Source organism: Haemaphysalis longicornis, unplaced genomic scaffold (genome assembly GCF_048455015.1).
Source record: "Haemaphysalis longicornis isolate Haplotype H1 unplaced genomic scaffold, Haemaphysalis longicornis Haplotype H1 scaffold_6, whole genome shotgun sequence".
NCBI classification, from domain to species: domain Eukaryota; kingdom Metazoa; phylum Arthropoda; class Arachnida; order Ixodida; family Ixodidae; genus Haemaphysalis; species Haemaphysalis longicornis.
Genome location: NW_027526407.1, coordinates 44,936,028 through 44,962,279, shown reverse-complemented (window position 1 = coordinate 44,962,279; position 26,252 = coordinate 44,936,028). Strand labels below are relative to the sequence as shown.

The 26,252-nt window shown below is 42.9% G+C and overlaps 1 protein-coding gene across 1 annotated transcript in view; it reads right to left on the bottom strand.

The window, feature by feature from the left end:
* Window positions 1-25,474, bottom strand: part of LOC144142548 (venom metalloproteinase antarease TserMP_A-like) — a 52,739-nt gene extending 27,265 nt beyond the window's left edge. The window contains exons 1-7 of the mRNA XM_077674133.1: window positions 25,317-25,474; window positions 19,059-19,219; window positions 15,543-15,635; window positions 13,721-13,844; window positions 12,136-12,192; window positions 7,709-7,833; window positions 4,427-4,498 (exon numbers count right to left, since the gene is read on the bottom strand). Of these exons, the coding sequence (XP_077530259.1) occupies window positions 4,427-4,498; window positions 7,709-7,833; window positions 12,136-12,192; window positions 13,721-13,844; window positions 15,543-15,635; window positions 19,059-19,219; window positions 25,317-25,374 (690 nt within the window). The 5' untranslated portion in view covers window positions 25,375-25,474. The remainder of the gene's footprint in view (window positions 1-4,426; window positions 4,499-7,708; window positions 7,834-12,135; window positions 12,193-13,720; window positions 13,845-15,542; window positions 15,636-19,058; window positions 19,220-25,316) is intronic.
* Between the last annotated feature and the right edge of the window lie 778 nt (window positions 25,475-26,252).

Below are 26,252 nucleotides of genomic sequence, written 5' to 3'. Positions count from 1 at the left end.
CCCAGCCATCGAAGTTTTTTAGGATCAAGAAATCTAACTTTTGCGGAAGTACACGCCTGGTGTGAGTGGGAGTGAGAGAGAGAGGAAAGCGAGCGCGGGAGACGAGCTCTGAGCGAGACCAGGGGAAAAAAGATGACGATCACAACTTCCAAGAATTGAACTCAGATTAGCTTTTGTGTGGCGATATAGGGTGTTTTCTTCCTTTGCTTACGTTTCCAACGCTTTTCGATAAGAAAAATAACGCCAGTTTATAGTAGCGCTTTCCTATGCGTGCATCTTGTCTTGCCGCCCTTGCTCTTCGTCAATATCATTTATCGCAGTGCTGTATAAGTAACTTTGTAAGCTAACCCTTCTGCAACTTAGCATATGAAAATATCCGTTGCTTTGTTTTAGGCTAACAAACAAAAGCCCTGCTAGTGATTTATTTTTTCTAATTATGCTTCGAATATTAACCCTAAATGTCCAAGGTTTTAAAAACAGTGACAAACAAAGAGAGGTGATTCACTTTGCCAGAGAAAATTTTGTAGATCTAGTCTTCCTCCAAGAAGTGAACTTTTTTTCTATTGAAGACGTCAGAACGTTTCAGCAGAACTTTAATATTCCGTCTTATTTTTCTTTGGCGTCTAACCACTGCTGTGGGGTGGGCGTCCTAATCTTCAACCACACCATCCGTTGCTCCAGTTTTAGTTCGACAGATAGTGAGGGAAGATTGCTAGTCTTGAAATTTTCTCTTTCTGGTGCCCGCTTTAAGATCATTAACGTGTATGCTCCTGCACGCGTGACAGCTACAAACAACTTCTTTCGTTGCCTAGGGGTTTATCTTTTGGAGCGCGTGCCCACAGTTCTTTGCGGAGATTTCAACTGCGTCCTTGATAGTATGCGTGATGTACGCGGGCCGGGTCAGGGACGACCGACGTGGAACGCACGCGAACTCGGGTTCCTAGTGCAAGACTTTCACCTGGAGGATGTATGGCTGCTCCATTGCGGAAATTATTTCTCTCCCACGTGGAAGCGCGGTTCCTCAATGTCCCGACTAGACAGGTTTTATATAACTCCAGACCTAATCCCGGCTGTGTCAAACATTGAAGTAAATCAATTCCCTAGTATGGCCGGTTACATTTCCGACCATTACCCAGTGCTCCTGTGCCTATTTACAGGTCACCGTAGACTGGATGGCGCCCGGCACTGGAAGCTTGATACTAGAATACTGCAAGATGACGTAGCTTTATTGTCCTTAAAAGCAGATATTTCTTCTTCCCTACCGGTCGAAGTTAGCATACAACAGTGGGACAGTTTAAAATCCATATGGAGGCAACAAGCTCAAACAGTTGGCCAACAAAAAAAGGTTCGTGACACAGCTGAGCTTAACAATACGCTCAAGCGTATCCGGATAGTTAGATATGATAAAGAACTAACGCCGTTAATGAGCGAATATCTTGGCATCCTTAGGGAGCGGTACAAACGCCAACTGAATGAAACAATGCAACCACCCGCTTCCTACAATATTCATGGTCCTTGCAACGGTAGTTTAGAAATTCAAAGATTTTTGGCGACGCGTGAAGCTCCAAACATTATAGAGTGTGTGCGCTGCCCGGATAACACCGTCTCCACAGACCCATCAGCTATAAAATCAGGGTTTCTTTCTTTCTTTTCTGATGTCTTTGCGGGAGATTCGCTCGAGGTAGATGAAAGACACATGGTAGCACAACTATGTTCTGCTTCAAATTCCCTACCTCAGGTTCCACAAAGCATACACTCCCAAATACTGAAGGACGTAACCTGTTCCGAGCTATACGACATTTTAAGAGGAATGAAAACCGGATCGGCGCCTGGTCCGGACGGTTTGCCAACGGAATTCTACAAGCGTTGCTGGGCAGAATTAGGCTCTTCCTTAGTGCAACTTATAAATTCAATCCTAGCAGATCAGCGGCTTCCAAACTCGTTTAAGAGAGGCCGTCTAATCTTACTTTTGAAAGAAGGAAAAGACCCCTCTCTCCCGAGTTCTTACAGGCCAATAACCGTTTTGAATTCGGACTACAAGATTTTAACTTCCCTTTTGGTATCCAGAATTAAAGCCCTTTGGCCGGACCTCCTCTCACTCCAACAGGTTGGCTCGGTCCCATACAGAAATATTTTTTCGGCACTTAGCCTAACCCGAGACATACTAGCCTATACGCACCAAACTGGTATTGCAGGCCTGTGTGTCTCTTTAGACCAAAAACAGGCATTTGATCGGGTCAATCATTCATACTTGCTTGCCATATTTCAGGCATATGGGTTTCCCTCTGAATTTGTTCAGCTTCTCCGAGAATTGTATGATAATTTATCCAGTGACCTGGTCATTAATGGTGTGGTGCAGGGTGAAATTGCAATTCATAGAGGTGTCAGACAAGGATGCCCCTTGTCGCCGCTTGTGTTTGTCTTGTGTCTAGACCCCTTCATCAGAAAACTCGTTGATAACCCCAAAATTAGGGGTCTCCCCTTGCCCGGACAAGGCTCGGTTAAAGTGTCTGCGTACGCAGATGACGTCACTATTTTTATCCGGGACACTGATAGCCTCACGGCTGTTTTAGGGGACTTCAAGTCTTACGCTCGACTTTCAGGTGCCGAGTTAAATGCCACAAAAAGTGCTATTCTCCCTCTGGGAAACGCTACACTCGCCCCCATTCATAACTTAAAAATAGTTCGAGACCTGATGATTCTCGGCGTCAAATTTACCGAAGAAGGTGTTTCTCCAGACATGTGGCCCGAGTTAGTTAAGGATATTCAAAAGAATGTTGCCCGGGCTAGGTCTTTCAACTTCTCTTTTTCGGAGAAATCGTATCTGATTAAATGCGTTTTTCTTGCTCAATTCTTTTTTGTCTCCAGGATTATGCTGCCTCCCAATCCTGTTACGCACAAAGTGTCCCGCGACATTTTTTCTTTCTTTTGGGATGGAAGCACGGAGCGTTTAGCGAGAGATGCCCTGCGCCTCCCACGTCGCTCTGGGGGTTATGGTCTCCCTTGCATCGACCTCATGAGCCAGTTGTTGGCCCTTAGAGTCGTCTCTTCACTTCTCAGTGACGTAGAAGCTCAGGGCAGACCTTTGATCCTGTACTTTCTCGGTTCCTCTAGACGGGTTCTTTGTCCAACTATGGCCAGAAACCTGTACCCCAGTGCAGCTTTCCCGTCAAGACTGTTCAAGGCCGTCATTACTTTAGCAAAGGAAATTCGTGCACTGGATGCTGATCTCGATTTTGTGAATGAACAACCTGCCAGGCTGTGTGAAAAAATAGTTACTGCGAGGTCGGGCAGACGTGTGGATCCACCAGATTTCCCCTGGTTACGGCTGACTTCAGGTAGGCTACCAGAGGACGCCAAAAACATCCAGTGGCAAAAAGCGTGGCGAATCCTTCCCACAAAAGATAGATTATTTCGCTGGGGAGTAACACAGAACTCTTCCTGTCCCAACTGCGGTCAACCAGAATCCACGGCTCACACGTTCTCAAGCTGCACTGTTGCGCGTTGCTTTTGGCGCATCATACACCGTGCCGCTCCAAGTTTGGGGCTTGCACGGTATCAACTGAGAGAACAGTGCCCTGGCACTCCCCTTGGCAAACTATTCGTAGTGATTGGCGATTATATACTATGGCGTAATCGCTGCAGGGCTGTAGCACAGAATCGCAGGCTACGTATGCAGTGGCCCTTGCTTTCCTTCTTCAGACAACACCTCGTGACCTTTTTGGAAGGCGAGTTGGCCCTTTTGGGTGAGGAAGAGTTTTTGCGACATTGGTCTACCCGGTTTATTGAGGTTTCAAACAAAAGGGTTATTATTCATGCCAGTTTTCCAGACCTGTGTCCTTAGGGATTTTCGTTGTAACAATTGATCTTGGTGTTAGAATTGAGTGTTAGTGCGCTACAGTACCCGTTGTGACATAAAACCAACCCTGTTTTGTATATTGCTACATTCTTGAAGCGAATGTTTTTGTATCATGGTTTTCCTCGCATGTTAATCTTTTGGTTGTAAGCAACTCTAAATTGTTTGTATGTTAATCTTTTGTCTACAATCAACTTGAAACTGTTTATGTGTTTCTGTAAGTGTCTGTAACTGGCAGCTTTCGCGCTCTATTAGTTTTGTAGCGACAGGCACTGCACTTGTTTAATTGTTTCTGGTTGTTACGTTGTATCATTGATACCAGGATTTTTTGATAATAAATTTATCCTTTCATGACTACTGTACGTCCGAACATAATAAAAACACACTAAACTAGGCGTCATATGATCATTAATAATGTATTGAATGACAGTATCTAATACCTTTCACTATATTTCTAAAATGCTCCGAGAGCAACATTTACAGGACCTCCAATTTCAGACATGTACACTTAAGACAAAGTTTCTACAGGAGATTCTAATCTGCGGCAGTAGCCAGAAAAAGTGACATTACCTGCTGCGCGGTAACACCATTCAGCTGGAAGCTTATTCTCGGATAGACCATATCCACGTACCTTAGCCGAACCTAATGCGAAAAAAATATACGTAGGAAAATTAAAATCACATCTTTTCGCTCGTTCTTCTGTTCAGAGAAAAGTTCTACAAGGCATCCTCAGGAGAGTGTTGGAAATGTCCGGGCATGCTCACTGGCGACAATAATATCGAACTCAGTCACCTAACCTGAAAACAGTATGCCTATTTTGAAGGGCCACGGATGTTGCCTTCCAGTATAAATGTACAGTTTGAATTCAACTCTGCCACATAATACACTTTGATGTTTTGTATTGCTTCTACGTTATTGGCATTACGTACGCCTTTACAGTCAACATCCGCAGTGCTTTCAGGCCTCTGGCTGCGTGTCGCTTTCTTTTTTGCTGCTAATTTTGCTCAGCTTTGCAACCAACCTTTCTTCGATAATGGGCGTTTGTAATATGGAGCTGTTTTATTCACATAGCTAGGCAAAGATTTTTATCTTTTGACAATCTTTATTGTACCTTTGAAATTTTCATTCAAATTGGGATTTGGAAATTCTGCCCACGTAAGTAATCTCTCGTTTGCCCCAAAAATTGACTGTGAAATTACAAAATATTTTTTCCGGAGTATAACGAGCAACATTTGTTATGAGTGCCGGAAAAACGCTGCAACAGGAAGGAGTAGAAAAGGAGAGGTGCCCGCGCAAGCAGCGCGGCATTTATATTACAGTGACCACCAATGAAACTAATCCTACCAATCTGTAATCGGTGTCGCATCCGTTGAAAATTTTGCTTTTTTGACAGCGTGGTAAGAGAGAGAGCACCGGCAAATTGTGCAAGTCAGAAGTTTGGCCAACTTTGAAAAATATCGCGTTTTAGTTTTTGACGTGTGTGTTGACAGCAGCAGCACAGGCAACGGAGAGATGTGCATCAGCGCAAGGAGCTTCAAGTTCAAAAAATTTATCGCGCACATTTTTAGGATTGGTTTTGACCTCGCTTGCCTGCATTTATATCGTTTAAGAACGTTTCTGCAATTATTGGCAGAAACAATATTTTCGGCTCGTCAATTAGGCTAGACGTTCGATCTAAGACGCTGTTCCAATTTTGTAAAACATTTCAACACGAACACCGCGTCGCGAGGTGAGCTCAGTTTATAAATACCGCAAGCGTGCTTTTCACAAACAGGATCAGGACCATCAGTGAGCGAGTTAAAAGCATACGTTCAACAGACAGTCCATCATTATAGGGCATGTAATTAGATATCATCCTTTAGCACACTTCAAAAAAGAAAGCTTCCTATAATTCTCATTCTTTAGAAACCCTAAAGCAATGTTAGAAATAATTAGGAGCAACAGGGAGGAATCACAATGAACGAGCAGTAACAACATCATTGAATATTGCATTTAGTTAAACAAATATTCTGCGCACATTCAAAGAACAAAATTTACGCCCCAACCAAAATTTTCCAGTCTTTCAACTTATCGGACGTGCAAATGTTCAGCCATTGTTGAAGGTTTCTCGATGAAAACAAACACCTGCATAGGGATTCTATTCCGCGCTCGTAGATGCGGCTCGAACTCAACCGCTTATAAAACAGCAAAAAATAACCTCATCCTACGTGGTCGTGAAGCTAAAATGTTTTTATACCGCATCATTTATCGGATAGGGAAATCAAGACACCTATTTTCTTTTTTAGATTCACGAACACAATGATCGAAACGTACGGGCGGACATAGAGGAAAACAAAGTGCTTCCTTCTAAATTACTGTGGATATTAGGCTGAGACCCAGCTAAGAGAATAACGTTGAAAATAAAAATATTCGATATTTAATGCGACAAAACGAAAGCCGGGCTAAGAGGTGCGCCGTAGGGGACGGACCCCGATTAATTTTAACTACCCAGAGGACCTTTACCCCGCGCCGGAATTTTGACACACGGGCGTTTTTGCTGCTCGCCCCCATTCGAGAAATGGCCATCATGGTCAAGATCGAACCCGCGGCGTTGGGCTCAGCAGAACAACACCTTAACCACTGATCCACTTAGGAAGTCGGTGAGAACATCTGCAGATTGCGTTAGGCTGCGACGACCTCCTTGGAAGCAGAGTAAGCGGTGACAAGAAACAACTGCGGCGTCGTTAAAACTGCTGTGAGTGTTCCACAGGTTCCCCAGCCGCTATCTTTCAGCAAGCGCGCCATGAGCAGTGAGCCGTGGCTTCAGCAATGTAAGGATTGCATTGTAGCGCAGGAGAAGCGATCTTCGGCTACGATTACATCTTTTTAGGAAGCATGGATAACATCAAGTCCAGTTAGCTTCGCAGCAATGATTCCATAACATAGCGTGTATACATTCGGAAGTAGAGCTTGACCCGCCTTCCGCACCATGTTTGGCGCAAAAATCGGAGTCCAGACGTCTCAATCCTATTTTGTTCAAAATATCTAGAAGCATATATAATGCACCTGACCAGAAACGATTGCATTGAATACGCAAGCAGAAGGACAGAAGTGGACGCTCCAACACTAAACACTTGAAAGTTTCATCTAAAGATTCCAAGTAATGTCTTTTTTCTTCCAAAGCAGGCGAAAAGAAAAAAAAAGAACAAGCCATCAAGCTCGAGGTAAAGGCCCGTCGGCCAAGCGGACGGCAAGGTCTTTAAAATGCCTACTTTTGACCCGAAACAAAAGAAACTAAAGCGAAATTGGCAAGACCACCTAATTGGCAAGAATATCTATTAGTGCAATTACGGGGTAGGAAGTGAAGAATAGAGCAGTACTTTTGCGAGTAATACGGACAACCTGGACACCCAGACTGCGAGACGAATGAAACCTCGGGGGTCATGGGAAGGTAACGCACTGCAGGGGGAAATAGGAACCCGACTTGCTCTGAACATGAAGATTAGCGCAAATATTCTTTGTCTTCGAATGGAAGCAGAGTGAGTTCATTTCATTCATTCCTCAATGTACTTTAGGAACAGACCATTTTTGTCACCACCAAAGTGTGCTTTTTAAACAAGAACAAGCGTCACAATAGCCCAAGAATATTATAAACACGAGGTAAACCTTGGTATATGTAGAGGTCCGCATTGGAAAGGCCGGAAATAGACTTCACGGTATGTGAAATTGAGGGCGTCACAAACAAAAGACAGGGCGATGCGCAGTTTGCAAACCGCGCATTACCTTTTTAGTAAATATAAACAAGACCTATGTAATAATGTCTTGTGAAAAACTGACGAAAGGTTTTAATACAGTGGAGAAAGAATTGCGTACCGCGTTAAGCATTATGGCGAGGTATTGAATCAGGGCTTCGGTTGTCTGGAACGCCGTTCGGTAAGACCTTCCGGTAACAACGCATACTTCGACCATAAAAAAATCGGATCCTTGGCCTGAAATACCTGCGAAAAAAAACATGAAAACCAGAAAAGATATTGATTTTTTCTTTCCCAAACAATTTTAGGTTCATGAAATGTAAATGTTTTTATCTTTAAACATGTACCTTGTCTTCTTGCAAAGCGTATTTATTCAAGGTTTATTTATTCTTCGGAAACTCCAACGTTCCACGCATGTTATATAATAGATAACTAATATTAATTTCATTGCGCCTGTCCTAGAATGGTTTTAGAGATCACCCTACAAGAATAAAAAGCTGGACACGTATACGCCAACACCATTACGCTGAATCAAAAATAGTCCCGTTTGAAACCCAGCTTCTAGAATCCTGCGATCAGCAGACAATTCGCGACTGACATTATTTCAGCCTCCATTTCATAGACTTCTGTACTGAAATATTACAGTCGGGCGTTTTGTTTCTTCCTTGGAACCTCGCATTGTATTCATGTATTGCTTTCTCCCCGCACAAATTTTGTGACTGATTGCGTGGCTTCGAAAACTAAACGCGCCAACTGATTTTTAGTGCATGCCGCTGTATGAGGGCAACTATAAGAAATTTGAATTTCCCCGAATTCTCGCATGGCAAATTCCCTTACGTTGACGACGCCTGTAAGAAAAGATTGAAGCGTGATATAAAGATATGAGAAGGTGCTTAAACTTTTCTTTAATTAGCGTACTGAGTTACGCCACAAGGACTCATGCACCGAGTATATCAAATAACGACTATATTTCGACATATTACGAGTTCTCTAAGAGTGGGATTTTCCACTCGTGACCTTATATGGAAGCATTTGTTCACTGTGCTGCGTATTCCTCATATGTATTTCTGGCGTTTAAGCTGCAAGTGAACCCCCAACAAAAAGGGGTGGTTTGTATGCTTCTTCATTTTGCCAAATAAATATTTCATGTTCAGTGCCTTCTGCTTCCATTGCACTTGCAATGTGAATTATTGCGTTTTTAGAAGTAGTACTTCCTGTTGAATTAATTCATTCAGCCCGACATGGTTTCCCGAAGGAGGATACGATGAGCCTGTCTTTACAACCTTTCCTTCTTATTGTGAATGTTTCTGTAGGGAAACACATTATAATAGGAAGCAGCGACTTAAGTAGGTTTCTACAAAGATACTACCTGAGATCTTGTGTCAGTTCTGGTAGACTTTGGGTGCTTGCCGCGCCTACCATATCACAAAGCACGCTACTCTGACTGTTGATCAAAAACTATTGTACCGATCAGTAAATGGTTCACTCAAGTTCCTCACCAGGTTGACATAGCTCGGTTACACGTGAAAGATTTTTGGAAAGCACAATCGCATTCATCCCGGAAACATGTGATACACGAACACAACTTTTCTTGTAATGGCATCCCTAAAACTATAAAACTGAAGGAAGTTCACACTACCACGTTAGATTTGAAGGTAGAAACGCTGTACGCAACCTTCACGACCATCACGATTGCAGCCGATTTGCTTCTGTTTGGTTGCCGCAACGACCTTTACTCCATCTTGGTTGCCATCTTGGCGGAGAAGAAGCAAATCGAAGAAGCAGAACGAACGAACGAAACGCGCACACTTAAACTAGCACCCGCCGGTGCAACGGTATCCTATCACGTGTTCTGTGTCGGTGAGGTGGCGTGATTCCTCTCCCCACAATGGCAGCGGAGTGAGTAAGTGGTTTGACTGTGGGGCACTAATGCACGGTCGTAATCAAGTCTCCGGCCAGGTCATGACCATGAGTTAGTACCTATAGTCAAACGGAGAACTTCTGTGTCCCAAACCAGTGTATAGAAGTGTATAGAATGAAATATCTCGGAGGCAATAAACATGAAGTGCTCAAACGCGCCAAGAAAATGATTATACCCACAGGAGTGAAAACATTCTTTTTTAAATTGCACACTAAGACCTTGCCACTCCTAATGGGGATTGATTACAGCGGGTTGTTTTTGCCTTTGGAGTAGAGATCCCCAACACTGTAACAAAGCCAGAAAGCCTGGAACATGTTTTTGTCGATTGCTTGGACGCCGTCTTCTTCTGGGACGTCCTCCACGGACTCGCAAAAAGGGACTTCCTGTGACACCGAAAGGCATACGTTTTCTTGAAATTGAATGTAACGATGTTCCTTACAATGTATTATTTCTCATCGGCCTCTATGCAACATGGCGTAGCAGAATGGCTGTCAGAAACATGACGACAATGCCAGGCTAGTGGGTTCTTACTTTGAGCAAAATGTTTGCGAACTGAAGGAAGTGTACACCAAACAGGATTATGGTGATGAAATTTTGTCACTTATCAGTGCATCAATCGCAATCAAAGACCACAAATGTTAACGGCCATCTAAAGGATCCGCAGCGTTGTTCTGCCAACCTGAACGGTTTTTGTACGTGTGAGGCCAAGCCCCCCACCGCGGTGGCTAAGGGGCTAAGGCGTTGTGCTACAGAGCACGAGGACACGGGTTATATTCCCGGCCGTGGCGGCCGCTTTTCTGATGGAGGCGAAAAGCAAAAACGCCCGTGCATGCGAGATTTCGGCGCACTTAAAAATCCCCAGGTGGTCAAAATTAATACTGAGTCCCTGCACTACTGCGCGCCTCATCACCTGCATTGCGTCGGTGAGTTAAACCCTATACAATCACTCAATCAAGGCCAAGCCAGGCTGAAAAATAATGTGAAAGGAAGGGTTGTGTACGACCGTTACTACGTGTAGCTGTGAAAACAATCACAAGGCCAAGCCGTAGTTACGGCTGGCCGCTCTACGCAAGGTATGTTTTTCACCAGGTTTAGTTCGTAGTACCTTTTCTTGTTTGTACCATCTGTGTTTATTTATCAAAGACCGGCAATAAATTACAGTAAATGGTCGTAGCCTAGTGGGCAAGACGACTGCCTCTAACTCCGCTGATCTAGCGAACACATGTTCGAATCCTGCCGGATCTTTTTATACTGTTACACTGCATTTGGTGAAACGCCGGCATTGACCAATTGCTAAACAACTGTGCTGTTAAAATTCATGTTCGGGTGTTTGTTCAGCTGTTGCTGACATTTTAAAAACGTAGAGATACACAACAAAGCTTTGTGACCCGGGGGCCTAATAAATATAAATGAATAAACACGCAGATTTCTTTATTATGGACGTTTTTAGCCCGAAAGTGCCGGGTTGGCTACGAGGTGAAGGTAGTACATCGCTCCGAAATCTTCTTGACCACGTCGACATCAATAGCTGCGTCACAATATCGAAGACGTGCGTTTTCGTTTTTACCCTTCATAAGTAAACAACAACCGCGGCCAAACTCGAACTTGCCTCCGTGCACGGCACAGTATAACAAAGTTGAAGCAACATACATGCTCTTGCGACTAAGCTACCGCGGAGGGTGCTGATTAATCTGGTAAGTCTCACCCGAAAATGCATAAAAGCAAACATTCTACTATAACCAGCTTTATTTTCTTTGTTTTGAAGGAATATGAACGATATGTTGTTTTAGTTCAAAAGTGTAACATTTAGCCATCCTCCAGATCCCTGTTTATTTACCCACTGGCAATACTTCAGCCTGCGACAAAAGTATAACTCAAGACCATCGGAAATTTACTGTAGTTTCCAGAATATTGAAGCAGATACGGCTGACTTATACGCTCCAAATAAATAAATCTGTCGGAACTCACCGTCAATTTGGGCACACAACGTGACTGCGCCCGACTGTTTCACACTCCCTAGGCACAGTAAGGATTTCTTAATTTTACGACGTCAGCAGTTTATACCTAACGTCATGGCTATTTCTCCCGAGTTCGTTGCCATCCCCGGTGCGACTACTGGTTGCCGTTCTTAAGGCAACGTTGAAGACCAAACGTTGACGGGATTCATTTTTTGCACTTGCAGCAGGTATCTGCGCGAAAGATTGTGCTTCGATCGCACGCTAGCACCGAATAATGCCTTTTTTATAGCAACGTTAAACAGTACGTGTAATTTACATTCGTTCATGGATGATGTCTCGAGGATTTCAATTCGGAAGCATTGTTTAGTTTCTACCTCTGAAAATCGGCCAGTCTATTTGGAAGTGCAATTGTTTGTAACACTCACACCATGGAGTCTATGTGTAATATTGAATCATGATTGGAACCTTGGATCCTTTAGGCCTTCCGGCCTTTAATGAAATAGCCCTTGAACAAAAGGTTCAAAAACTATTCTGTTTAACAAATGACTGTCTGCCTGGCGAAGCGAAGATGTATCGAATGACCGCCCAATGCCGTAACTTTAAAGTCGCCCCCATTCTTTAAAATGTGGTTGCATTGGAGGAAAATAACTTCAAATAAGACACACATACCATAAGCCGGTTGCATATGTGGCCAAAATGATTCCAGCTGGCGGGGTGACAAGGGAACTGAAAAAATGAGAACACAGCAAGGAAAGTCGTCTTCGGCCATTCGCTTACCATTTCCGAGATAATGTAAGATTCATTCGGCGGGGAGTAGTTATGATACGTTAGAAAATTCTACTTGCATCTGTTCTTCTGTCTTCTTTACGTAACCTGTTGCGCTTGGGGGTATGCGCTTGAGGGTACGTGAAACACATAAAATAAATCGTAAGAAAGGGTTTACTTTAGATTGTCTTGGCTTTTGCACGCTAAGAAAAAGTTACCTTGAGTGAAAAATTGAAAAACTGAAGAAGTATATTTTGAATGACTGTGGCAATGAACTATGAGACCTTATTTAGTGCAGGGTTCTTTCAAAGCTGTTTTGGTCTATGCAATTTGTATGCGGCGTGTTCATTATTGTTTTGCTGTGCTCAAGTAGGACAGTAGTGTTTATTGCCGACCGCATTACGATGAACATGTACATCCATCCAACATACCAGCATGACTTTAAATGTTCACAGTGTTTCCATAATGTACCTGCTCTACCTCTCTATCCCTGCTACCTTTCGCGGTGGTATTTTGGTTCAGCATACAGCATTTTTTTTACATCATTAGTGCCGCACTGCGTTTTTTAACACTCGGATCTTTGGGCATTCTTCAGTTTTTAAAATAGGATCTTCCCCTCCGCAAAAGCACTAATAAACATTTCTCAAACTATCTCCGCCCATAACAATTCCGTCTTGCATAAAGTTATTACCAAGAAAAGAAACGCCCAAACCAAAGAATGAAATATTCTATGGTTATAAAATAGCCTTTCTGGTTTAGAGATATTGAACAGCATATGATGTACTGCATCAAAGTTTCTTTCGGGACAATTGCATCGGAGTAAAATGTGATTGCTGCTGACGAATACCACCTATCTTTCTTGTTGCTGAAGGAATGAATATTACAAATATCTACGTTATTGTCATAAAGGCATCTAGACTAGTTCAGTGCCCTTTGATTAGTTGTTTCGCTCTGCACTACAATCTCCGGTTAGTCACAAGGCTGGAAGGGAGCATGCAGTGTTTTGTTGGCGATTTACACAGCGTAGGTGGCTAAATATTACATTTTGAGCTAGACAAAACTTTCTCCATTGGCGAAATATGGCCTATTTATCTCGAAAGGAGTTTCTAGTGTGCTTGTGTCTATTCTTTTTTTCACAACTATCTGCAGATATTTCTTTGGGCTCAAGCTATTCTCGCTGTTTAGACTCCACTTTTCTACAGACAATTCTTGCTTGTACCTTGCCGCTTACTGGTTATAGTTTTAGCTCAATAATATTTAACCACTAGAACTTCAAGTACTCCTTAAAGCAAAAAATAACCAGCATCTAAGCACCAGCTAGGCAATTTTCGGCCTAATATACGTGTATTTACCGGCCCACTTAGTTAGCCGGTGACAGGGAAAATGTCGTAATCCTTTTATGTATTTTTGTTTAATTCCCTCAAAATTGCTTTTATAAAAGTCAGATTTTTGAATTTTAAATATTGTTTTCTGGGAAAAAAGTGCTTACCAGGCTGTGCTGGGCCATTCATCCTTTCTTTGACTTTGAAGACTTTGTGCAAAGTGGCTCCATCAGTAGACCGTTTTGCGGCGGCCACGGGAGCTATCCTCAGTTCATGATTTAAAATTCCACGCTGCAAAAAAGTTCGCAGATGAGAACTTTCGGGGTTTTAAACTGTCCTTGTAAGGCCTTGCAAAACCAATAGAGAATTGAAAATGTTGTCTGGTAAAACTTGTTCGGTTGTTTGTTTGGTTGGGTTTGGTCCCCTTTAACAATTTCGGGATGAGTATTTTAGGAATTCGTTATTGAATAATATAAATTAACACTTTATTCCAAATAAACTTCGAAATAAAGTTTATTTCAATCAATCATACGGTGTAATTTATTGCTTGCCAGATAATGCGGCAACAAGTAGTTGTCTTTACGGCAGGCACTGGAAGTGTTGCTAAGACCTTAGAACAGTGACGCTACGCTGTAAGCTTCTAATCTTATTAATACTTTTTGTGCTGCTTGTGTGCCTATGTGTTTCACTTAGGGATGTTGTCACCTTCATACTTTGACTTTGGTTACATTGCCTTTCATAAAGTAGAGCGCTCTTGTGCTTGCGCATAAATGCTTGGCTTTTTGTCTATAAGAGCAGATTTGCTTTGGTTGCCTTTGCGTTTAGTTACAGCCCTATATTATTATGCGGAAAAGCATTGCGACAGGTTTGTACACGTAACTCGTCGAATTATCGCCTGTACCACGTAATAGCGACCCGTGAATTTACATCTCAAAAATAAATCAACGTTCCCCATAATTTGAAGGTCGTTGCAGAACAAACTACATTTATTACTGATAATCCAGTGTGATGAAATATTACACAACTATTTTCAATTGCCTAGAGCAGCAGCCTAATCATAGTGCTCATTCAAGCACTCAGATTTCGCGTATATTTCATTCTACGTGTTTTTTCCGTGTAGCGATTTGTAATTAAATATTAATAAACTTATTCTTCCTGGAGGAACGTAGATTTTAACCTCATTGGAAATTACATTCACCTCTTTTGCGAAGAGACTTAATTTAAAACAGTTTTTACTTCAAGCCCTGTTCGTATGTTAGCTGAGTTAACAATTCACAGGCCCGTTTTAAGGCCACTGCTTCTTTACGCAATATGCGTCGCCACACACCGTGAAAGTGTGCATTTTTTTCTTTTAAATTAGTAAAACCTACCCCAAAAAATTTCTTCATTTCGACCCCGTCATAGCTACCCCGAAAAAATTACATCTTATAATTTTATGACACTGGTGAGAACTTTCTATTGCTCTAGCTCAACCCCCAAACTCGACAAATATTTTTTTCCTGATATGTACGTTTTACGTTGATCCTTCCATCTGCTCTTCTTTATAGGAATACTCAGCATCGTGAGTCATCATTTATCAGGTCGGCAGGAATGTAGATAACCAATCAGTAAGTTTTTTTATATATTTATTGATATAAACAGTGCGCTTCCAAGTAACGGTTGTAACCATCGGATACGTGTGCCCCTTCTATTTTAATGCAGAAAAAATTAAAATAATATGGCAAAATTGTACGCCATCGTTACAGCAATTTGTGCTGGCGCGCTGACCAGCCCGGACCCAATCGACTGGCTTAAGCCACTAGGGTCGCCTGGCTGCCGCATCCGACGGTGTCTTGTACTAGGATGCCCTCCTCCTTCCGAACACAAGGAACGCACACAATTTTGTTTGTCTCCACCTGAACACAGTTTACTCTCCGTTGCACGTACTCTAAACACCCAACGGTAATTGCTCATGTTTATCTGGAGCATTCTTGCTTTCGAAAAACTTACCACTTCCACAGCACCGTTAACCTGTTTGACGATGACCGATGATTGTAGCCGGCTGTCATGGTACAAATCTCGCTGAAGTTCTCTCCCATCCAGCTGTTAAACAAAGAACAACTCGTAATTTTCTTCTTGTTAATAGAAATACAAAACTCATCAGTGATGCATAGGGCATAGTAGCTTGTTTTATTTACGCTTCAATGGCATAGGATATACATAACAATGCCGTTTCTGTAATACATGTCGCTTTCGGGAACCGTTGAAATATGTGGAACGTCATTTAGGATGAACACGGTGCATGGGTATCGATGAGCATTAGGAGTAGTACACAAATAAAAAAAGACGTAGCACGTACAATGTGGGACCACAGCCAGCGTATTGTCCCTAAAGAAAGCACCTAGTCAATTCGTGTAACATTGGCAACTTGGAGAAATAATGTTTCAAAAGTACAACCACACAGAAACGAAGGATAGTTGGTGCTACATATCGTTTCAAAGGGGCACCAAAGATAAATTGCTTTTTCTTCTAACAGAAATAGCACACCTTCTGTAGCTCGGCTGGCTTGTTCTTTTGTATAAATTATCAGTTTGTATTCCTCACTCGTTCTCTACTATTCTCTTTGCTTCAGAGAGCACATAACATAGTGCTTGGAGAGAGTCGCGGACTTGTTTTCGGCTTCCTTCAAAGTTCTCTTACAAAGGAGACGCCGAGAATATTCTGTCTTGGAGGTGGCACTGAAGTGTAATAAGAAATTAAATGCCCAAAACGATGCCACCCTTTAAAGTAGCGAATGCGGCCCAGGTCCGGTGTACCATCAAGCTTTCACCATAGCCGAGCGCTCCTTCTCAGCGCCTCATGCTATTCCGCACGAAGGTAGTACGTATACAGGACATCCATCTTTACTTCGACGTCGTCACTGGCATCGTGACCAAATAAGGCAATAATATTGGACAAGTGTCTTATCTTCTACCCTATGGTAAATTCGTGCGTTCGAAGATATATATTCCAAGGCCTGCTAGAAATTCTGCGGGTATGAGAACACAGAGGCACCCAAATTACTGAAATGATTCGAAACTTTCCGTGCGCTGTAAACACTTCGAAAATTATACAGCGCCCAAGGTCTCCCCTTCGGTAGCAACATTTTTTTTTTTCTGCCGCAAATTTTCTTTTCCTTTCACCTCTCGCAAAGCGATGGCATACGGTTTCTAAGTGATTTTCTTAGCACGAAATAAGGGGTCGTAGGACGGAACTCCCGTTCACCCCTAAGGCTGAGATGAAGCTGGCGCCGATCACATTTTTATAGCCAAGCTAACAACGTATCAAGCGTGGTGGTGTAGTAATACGGTGTTTCTATCATGATATAATAGGGAAGGCTCGATTTTACCCCACGGACATAACTTTATTTTTGTCTGAATTTTTGTAATTCTAGAACCACTAATGTCATTTGGAATAATTCTTAATTTTTCCCGGATTTACTTATTATTGCAGTTGTTTGTCACGGTAGTGTACGGATTGCAAGTTGACATAGCTGCAGTATGCAAAGATGCCATCAGAACGAACATTATAATAGAGCACCATCGGACTTTTGGGCGGGCCTGCTCATTCCACCCGGTTTGTTCAAGATCTTCAGGATATTAGGTTTCTCCATCAAACGCAAGAAGTGACCTTCATCAACGGGAATATTAGAAAACGCCAGCCGCTGTAAGCATAAATGAACAATAAGGGCATATTATATTTGAACCCGTGTTGAAACAGCCGGAGCCAAGTGTTCTAGCAACACTTAGGCTGATCTTTGATCGTGGCATGTGACCATGAAGGCCTATCAGTAGAATTGGCGAAAAGGGATAAGAGATACGACTGTGAGAAACCTTCCGGTGAATAGCGGCCGGTCGGCCTATCTTAGGGATTCGCGTCACAATAGGAAGTAGCGAAAGCGAAGAAAAAGAGGAAAACATGATATAGCAGTAAAGGAGTTCTTGTTGAAGCTAGATTTCGTCCTTCAAATCACAGAAGCGGACTCATGATCCAAAAATAAATTGTTTACATAACTTTTCTTCAATCTTAAACCCAGGCAAATAGCCGGGGGGCAAGGGGCGCGTAGCAGGGTGGTAGACAGAAGTCGTCATTCTGTTTTTAGTGCAGTGCTACAATAACCGTTATGAGCACTACAGAGGCGTTGTTGACCGCAGTTTTTGATAAGGCGCAGTTTGCTTTCAATCATTATTTATTTTTTTACGAGTACCTTACAGGCCCATTGTGTAGGGCATTGAGTAAGGGGGGCAGAAAAAGAAAAAGTACACGTTTGTCTCGAATATACAGGAGTACTGTGTAAAAATTACTAACAACAAGGAAATAGTGCAGCGAAATAAAATACATAAACCAGCATATCACTTCAAAAACAAAGTAGAATGCACAAAGAAACAGTGTAGCAAAACAGAATACATAAGTCAGCATATCACATCAAAACAAAGTAGAATGCAGTTTACAAATGATACAGGATGCGTAAAAAATGGCTAAAACTTTGAGCAAAAAGGTAAGGATGTCAAGAAGATAGGTACCGTAATTTTCGAGCAAAAGCATGTTGACAATACAAGATAAGAATTCAATCAACAACAAAAAAACAAAGCGCAAAACGTGGTTTTTAGAAATTCACGGCGTACTGCACGTGCCAGACATATACAAAAACAAAAACAGCGTATTGAATTATGAGACTATCATGATAGATGTAAGAGTAACTTTCGACGGAACGAATCGAGGTTAGCGTCAGATGCTATGTTATCAGGAAGGGCATTCCATAACCTGATTGCACTGGGCAATGGGGATGCGTTAAAAGAATTTGTTTTCCCATAGATACCAATGATTATTTTTGGGGGGCAACAGTAATTTGGTTTAATACAATATAAGTTTGGTTGGATTGGGGATTAAAGCAATGTTAATCTACACGGAACAGTTTTTTTGCCACGGCGTCGTTTCGAGGTACAGCAGGATTGTCTTGTAATGACTGCTTTTACTAAGCATGAAAATTTAACCAGTAGTTAAGGATAAGACTTGTTGCTCAGCTTATTGGTTCTTCTTCATATAACAAAAGATGACACTTTAAAGAGAACGAGGACAGATAAACACCTGAAACAGCGGCACATGGAGCGCACATTTCTGGCATTGTGTCTTCCTTTTTTCTCGTGTAATAGCGCCCTAGGTTATTATTTACATTGATTACAATATTCATGTCTTTGGCTATTGTCTACAAGCACCAGCCGTACATTATTGCTGTAAGGATGCATCTTGGCGTTTGAAAGGAGAAATTTTAAGTATAGACAATGAACTATAATTTAGCCTGGCAAATGAAAACCAGTGCTTCTTTCACTAGAAACCATTTTATGCTCAAAAATATACATTGCACACGCATTCAAAGCACAATTGTGCATAAGATTCTTCTGGCAATTTTCAAATCAATTGTTAAACTATGAACAAGGAGGTTTTACATGGACCGCTATAATGCTGGTGAAAACATCGGACACTTACCAACACGTCTTCAGTCTCATTTCCATCTGCCATTCTAAATGAAAAATCTCTGGCTAGTACGGAACTTTTTTCGAGGTTAAGCTGAAGGCCGTCGTGAATGTGGAGCAGTACCCCGCCACGTTCAGATCTGCTTTCTAGAATCCTGGGGTACACGAGAACCTCTACAAAGAAATGTACACTGGTATTAGAGTTACGAGCCCGATAAACAGGTGTTTTATTAGCAGTGTTGTACATTTTATTGCTGCAACACTGCGAAGGCAGCTGTTAAATAATTTGATTGATTGTAGGGTTTGACGCGCCGACGCAACTCAGGCGATGAGGTGCGCCGTAGTGGAGGGCTCTGGATTAATTTTGACCACCTGGAGATCTTTAACGTGCGCCGAAATCTCGTAACCACGGGCGTTTTTGCTTTTCGCCTCCACCAGAAAAGCGGCCGCCGCGGCCGCGAATCGTACCTGCGACCTCGTGCTCAGCAGCGCAACGCCTTAGCCACTGAGCCACCGCGGCGGGTTTCTCTCTATCTCTCTCTAAAGCTCTTGACAAAGGCAGGCTTGACCTGGTCATAGTCTAGCGACACATCTGACGTCAGACGACCGTAGACTTAACGAGCCTATCCGGTAAGTCGCGTGCTTGCGGCGATGGCCCGTTTTGACTTAGGCCAGCTTTCACTGGGGGCTATGCATTTAAACCTTTTCTGGTACGCCTCGAGATAACCTCGACCATCCTCAAAAGGCGGCAGAAACTTGCCTGCGGTTAAGGTGTGTGGAACGACAACCTGAGTTTCACCAGGGGCTTTTCCGTCGCCATCTGTGTAGGGCCTTGCTCCTCGCGCCGAACTAGTTCCATCAAGTAGACCCGCAGCTGTAAATTGCGCAATTCGGTTTCTGCAAACCCCCTTTCTTGCTCGACTTTCATTCGCTCGGGCTCACGTTCAGCTGCTCTTTAATCACGCAAGCGCTTCTGTTCCGCGTGCACCCACTGCCACAAGTCTTCGCCGCGCAAGCCCATCCGCTTGTCCATGGCAATTATCCCCCGTGTGTCCATCAGGGCATTAGGAGTATAGGGATATACAAAACAAAGTCTCATCCTTCCGTGAATACAAATTATTGTCAAGTTGTGGGCAATTATAAATTGAAGAACTTTTATGCACGAGACTCAATATTTGAATTCCCCGAAAACCACTTCAACACAAGAAACACACAGAGACAACGAAGTAACAATAGGGAATGAACTACGAAAATGCGGCTGACCAAGCGGTAGAAAGTTCACACAAACGGAAAAGTGTCAAATTCGGGAAATGAGGGCTCTTGTTCCAGCAGTTCGGATATGCCAATTGCTAACCCCGACCTGCGACCACGTCTTACATGGCGGCCGCTGGGAAAAAAGACGTTCTACGTCTCCCTCGGTGGTCGAGTGGCGGCGCTAGTTGACCGTCCTCAGAGCGCTTCTAAATATAAAAAAAAACCCGCTGTTAAGTCGAGAGAGAAGCCGCTGCAGGATAGCATAATGACTAGTGCACCGCACGCGTTATGCGGAGATGTGGGTTCGACTCCCGCTCCCGGAAAAAACGGCGCATTTTTTCTCGACTTATATTTTCGCTTATTAACCACTGTATCAAAGAAACATGACAAACACACGTCATTCGGCACTATTCAATATTTCGGAAACAGCCAAATAGCACTGGAAATGACGACTGCAACCTTGATATATGTCCTTACCGAGTCCCTCGTCCCGTATCTTTCTGTTCTGCTACATGCATTTCGAGGGCTCTGGCTACAGCAGTTCGCATATGCCAATTGCTAACCCCAACCTCCGACCACGTCTTACGTGGCCACGGCCGCTGGGAAAAAAGACGTTCTACGTCTCCCGCGGTGGTCGAGGGGCGGCGCTAGTTGACCGTCCTCAGAGCACTTGTAAATATAAATAAAACCCCGCTGTTAGGTCGAGAGAGAAGCCGCTGCAGGATAGCATAATGGCTAGTGCACCACACGCATTATGCGGAGATGTGGGTTCGACTCCCGTTCCCGGGTAAAAACGGCGGATTTTTTCTCGACCTATATTTTTCGCTTATTTATCACAGCATCAAAGAATCATGATAAACACTCGGCATTCGGAAGTAATAAATATTTCATAGGCATCCGAATAGCACTGGCAATGACGACTGCCACCTTAGTATATATATATATATATATATATATATATATACATATTTATGTATGTACGTATGTATATATATGGGATCCCACCCGGCGGGCATTTTTTTCTCCACTTTCTGTCTTTCCATACTTAATTATCTGTTTTAATGACCTACCCAGTCTTCCCCTAGGCTTTCCGAGGTTTTCTTGACTGCCAACCCTGATATCTGTCTTACTTCAGCGAGCCCCTCAATTCCTTATCTGATACCCTACATGCATAGCGAGGGCCTCTGTTCTGGCAGTTTTGGCACCATAGGGAGCTTAAGAGGGTTCAATGCTGGTCGACCACTCCCGACATGTCGTAGACACTCGAGTTACGGCCCGGGGGTTAAAACAAAGGGTCCTCTTCACCCCGAGTAGTCCGAGTCCCGCTGGCTAACACCCCCAAGCGCAGGAAATAAAAATACCTGGACATAAATACCCCAGAAAGTGAAGGGGAAAAATAGCCCCGCCAGTAGCGTAGTGGTCATCGCACCAGACCGGTATTCTGGAGGTCGTGGGTTCGGATCCCACCCGGCGGGCATTTTGTCTCCACTTTCTTTCTTTCTTTACAAAATCGTTATCGGTTTCAATGACCTACCCCGTCCTCCCATTTGCTTACCGATGTTTACTGTACTGCGAACCCTTATTTCTGTCTTATTTCAACGACGAGCCCCTCAATTCCTCTTCTGATTCGCGATATATATATATATATATATATATATATATATATATATATATATATATATATATATATATATATATATATATATATATATATATATATATATATATATATATATATATATACATATATATATTAGTAAGTAGATCGACAGAGTGTTGATGACCAACTGACTTCCTCAAAAATTCCTCATAGCTCATAAAAGAACACTAAGGATTGCTACTTAGAACTTGCTTACATGATGTTCAGGTTGGGGATATTGCTATAACGCCTGGATGGAAACATTAAGTAAAGAGATAACCCGAGTTCTTGTAAATCCTCCACTCTAAAAGACGCCAAATATTGTAGTTGTGTATTCGTTTTTGTTATAACTTTCAATCGTTTGCACGAGAGCTAGATAACTGACTTTAATTATTGAAATACCTCTGTCGGAGTTTTTTGGTGTTTCTTTACATTGGCAATATTGTTACACGCGGAAACATCAGTTGTGCCGCTTGTTTTTATTCATTAACGTAAAAAGCACTTATACGCCTAAAGAACATGTGGAAATTTTAAACGGCTGGTGGCCGCAGCACTTTTTTCATGCCTTACGAGCCTGAATCATTTGCGGGCAATATATTTATCAGCATAGGCCTGAGTTCAGAGTTTTACACTTCAATTATATTTTTAGCTTTTTTCAGAAGGTCATGCGATATCTATTGCGAAGGCATACTGTTTCCTATTATTCCTAACTTTCGGCCATTTAAACGTTGTTTATTCGGTGAAAGGAACACAGAAAAAAATTTAGTGTAACGACACGCCAGTCACAATTTTGGTGTAAAATTTGTGCTTTTGTTATCTAAACCTTACAAATATTGCCTAACTTTAAATGAACACCGTCTGCTGAATTGGTTGAAAGTGTCACTTTGCTTGTTTTTTTTTTGTTCTTTGCGAGGACGAACCCCAGGCTAAAAAGTATCCATGCGAGACAATTAAAGAGATGTGCCTAAAGGGACCATGCAGAGAAAACACAAGCGCGTTTCATTCGAAAGATTTTGTGTTTTATGGTACCCCAGCGCTTGTGGTCGACAGCCGCTGCAAAACAGGCAGGCTGCATCGGGCGTCTACGTTTCATCTACCGGCCAAGCGCTGTCCTACCGCCTTGAACGTGCAACGTCATCCACGTCGGCCGAGCTTCATGCAATTAAGCAAGCCCTCCGCTACATTCTTCGTCAGTCATCAGCAGAATGGGCTATATTCACGGATTCTAAGACAGCGCTGCAAACCCTACGGCATGCCAGTTGCTTCAGCCTCCACGACCACGTATCCCGCGACATCATCTACCTGCACCATCTAGCCTACGTCGCTGGGCATCGTGTGACCTTGCAATGGATACCCGCACATTGTGGCGTTCTCGGCAACGAGAAAGCTGATGAGGCGGCTCGCAGAGGGCTACAACTGCGCAATGTAAGGAAAATTTTCTTTACAAAGCACGAGGCTGCAGCGCTAGCGAAGCAGCTTGCCTTAGAGGAACGAAACCGTCTCTGGTCTTTTCCCGAAACTCACCACTCTTTTCTGTATGACATAGACTCTGACCTGAGAATGAGGCTCCCAGAGCGAATCCCACGTCGACTTGAGACGCTCTACCATCGGCTGCGCCTCAACGCAGCACTTACGAACTCCTACCGACATCGCCTCGGTCAAACCACAAACCCTTACTGTGATAACTGTGGTTTGCCAGAAACTACTGAACACGTTTTATTAGAGTGTCCGGCGTACGAACAGGAAAGGAACGACCTCGCCAAGAAGATCGAGTGCCTCAACAATGGACTTTTATCATTGAAAGCTCTTCTTGGACCATGGTCATCTCCATCATCCCAGCGAAAAGTGTTAGATGCACTGTTTGATTATTTACACGACATCGGCGTCGCAGAGACACTGTAGAACTCCACATCGTCATCATGTGAGAACACCTGGACTTTTACGTGACCCACGGAACACTCCATGTAGCCTTCTTTTTTACCTCTTCTTTTTTCCCCTCTTTTTCGCCCTACTTTCTTTAGGGCCTTTACCTCCTCCACCCCATCCCCGCAGAGTAGCATGTAGGCGAATACATGCCTGCAGACCTATCTGCTTTCTTCTAATAAAGAGCTTTCTCTCTCTCTCTCTCCCAGCGCTTCTCTAGCAGATAACGATGTTTTACTCATTCCGAAAGTAATCAAGTTACAATAAAAACTTGATTTTTTCCACAAACTAAGTGTTTCGTGACCCTTGCGATGACGTAACAAGGACAACAAGTATACACGCGAACGCCGTTTAGTTTGCAAAGGACTTGTTTTCCGTCAGCTCTCCTAACTAGCGCGATGATACCGTGCAGCACCGCTGACTGCCCTCGCTTTGTTCATGACCATATTTGCACCTGGCTGGTTTTTGTAGCGATAGGTACTAATCGTTTCGTGAACCATGGGGTATGCTCAATAAACAAGGTCCCGTAAGACAATCTTGCTTACGCCAATCGGCCTGTGTCGTCTGAGACAAGAAAAAATGGCGGACTGCTGTGCAGGTAAGGTACAGCAGGCATAGTACGCGCGGTACCTACAACAGAAGGCACTGGTAGTCATATGTTTACGTATACTTGTTTACACTACCATACTTACTCCTACAAAATTGAAATGCATTACATTTAGCAAAGGTATCTCGCTCTGCAAGCTGATAAGCCCTGCCTAACAAGCGTTTGCTTTTAGCGGTCTCAGAGAATCGCACAGCTGTGCATATTACGTCATAGGTTCTAGTGCTGGTAATAACCTAGTGAGTCGGATGGCATTTCGCTTTTTTCATAATAATATAACCTATTTGAGCGAAGTTTAGGTTTAACGCCGTGTCAGTAGATTCTACCGAGGCGATCTTTCAAATTAACCAAACTTGTGTTTTGCCTGCATGCCTCCTTTAACTAAATGGAGGTAAAGTTCTCCGTCAGAGATCCTTGTTGTGCGGAACGATAATTGTGGAACAGCGTGGCAAAACAGTACCCAACTACGATATTCCTCGTGTGTTTTACTTAAACATTTTCCTGGGGAAATCTAATAAATAAAATTTGAGCCCGGTAGAACTCCAACATCGCTGCTACATTTAAGAAAGTTGATGTTGAAGTACTCGGTTATTGAAGTAAGTTACTACTTCACGACGGTGTTTATGTATGACAGTGGCTTTATTGAAGATATTTCCGTCTGCAGAATAAAGCTAGGTAAAATTGTGTACATTCTAAAAATATATGTTGAAAAAATGGTCCCGTCTGGGGTGTGAATAGATTAGCTCGGAGACAACTAAATGCTGCTTTCCCGTTGTTCTCCGCAAAAATATTTCCATCCGTATGCCCACTACAAATTCCATAATCAATGCGCGGAATCTGAGACAACTCACCTGTTTTCGATAGATGCAGAAGAGAAAACACAAGAACGAGGATATGGCTAGTTCCCATCGGTTCTGCAGAGAGTGATGAATACCTTTCTCTGAAGGATTCGTTCAAAGTATCAAGTGCTTTTGCGTGTCTTAACTTCGAAGTCGGGTATGTGGCGACAACTGACGCGACCGCTGGCTTTAATCAGTCGTTTCTGGAGAATCGTTAAAAATACCACCAAGGAAAAGTACGAATTATGATGTGGCAGCTGACACAACACCCATGTTTTCAAATCCTTTCACCTGTCTCTCAAAACTAGGATAGACAAAAGCTGACCTGGAACTGTTAGACAGCCACCAGAAACACAGGAACCAAAGGTGATTTTAAATCTCCGTCTTCATGATTTGGCGTTTTATTTCTTAGATACAAGAACAGACTAGAAAAAAAAAGATATTGTATGCCAAGGTTCCACTGGTGAGTCGTGGCTCAATAACGTTAAAAAAAAGCCTAACCTGCCTTCGAAATGAAAGCTTGCGTTTTACTCTAACCTTTATTAAGGACGAGACCGATTTAAGACTGGGAGGATATGCGCTATACAAAACGCACATTTATCTTTAAGTCACTGGTTGATGGGCCCATGCTTGGTTCGTATAACCGCATATTTCAAAAATATCGCCCATTTATAATACATACAGGGGACCACAACCCAACTCCACTTCATCGTCAGGAGTAATCGTAACCACATGCCAACACCTTAATTTTACTGGCGCTAGCAATTCTTGTATGAATCTTCGGAAACTGTGAGGACGGGTGTTCCTGTATTTCTCGTTTTAAGAAGGTTGGAGGGCGGTTTTAGAAAATATTTAGAGCCCCTCCATTCTGTAAAGACAGAAGCCCGTGAAGCTACAGCTCTAGTGGTTTTTGCTATGGTAGTGTTTTGCTAAAGTAAATTTATATAT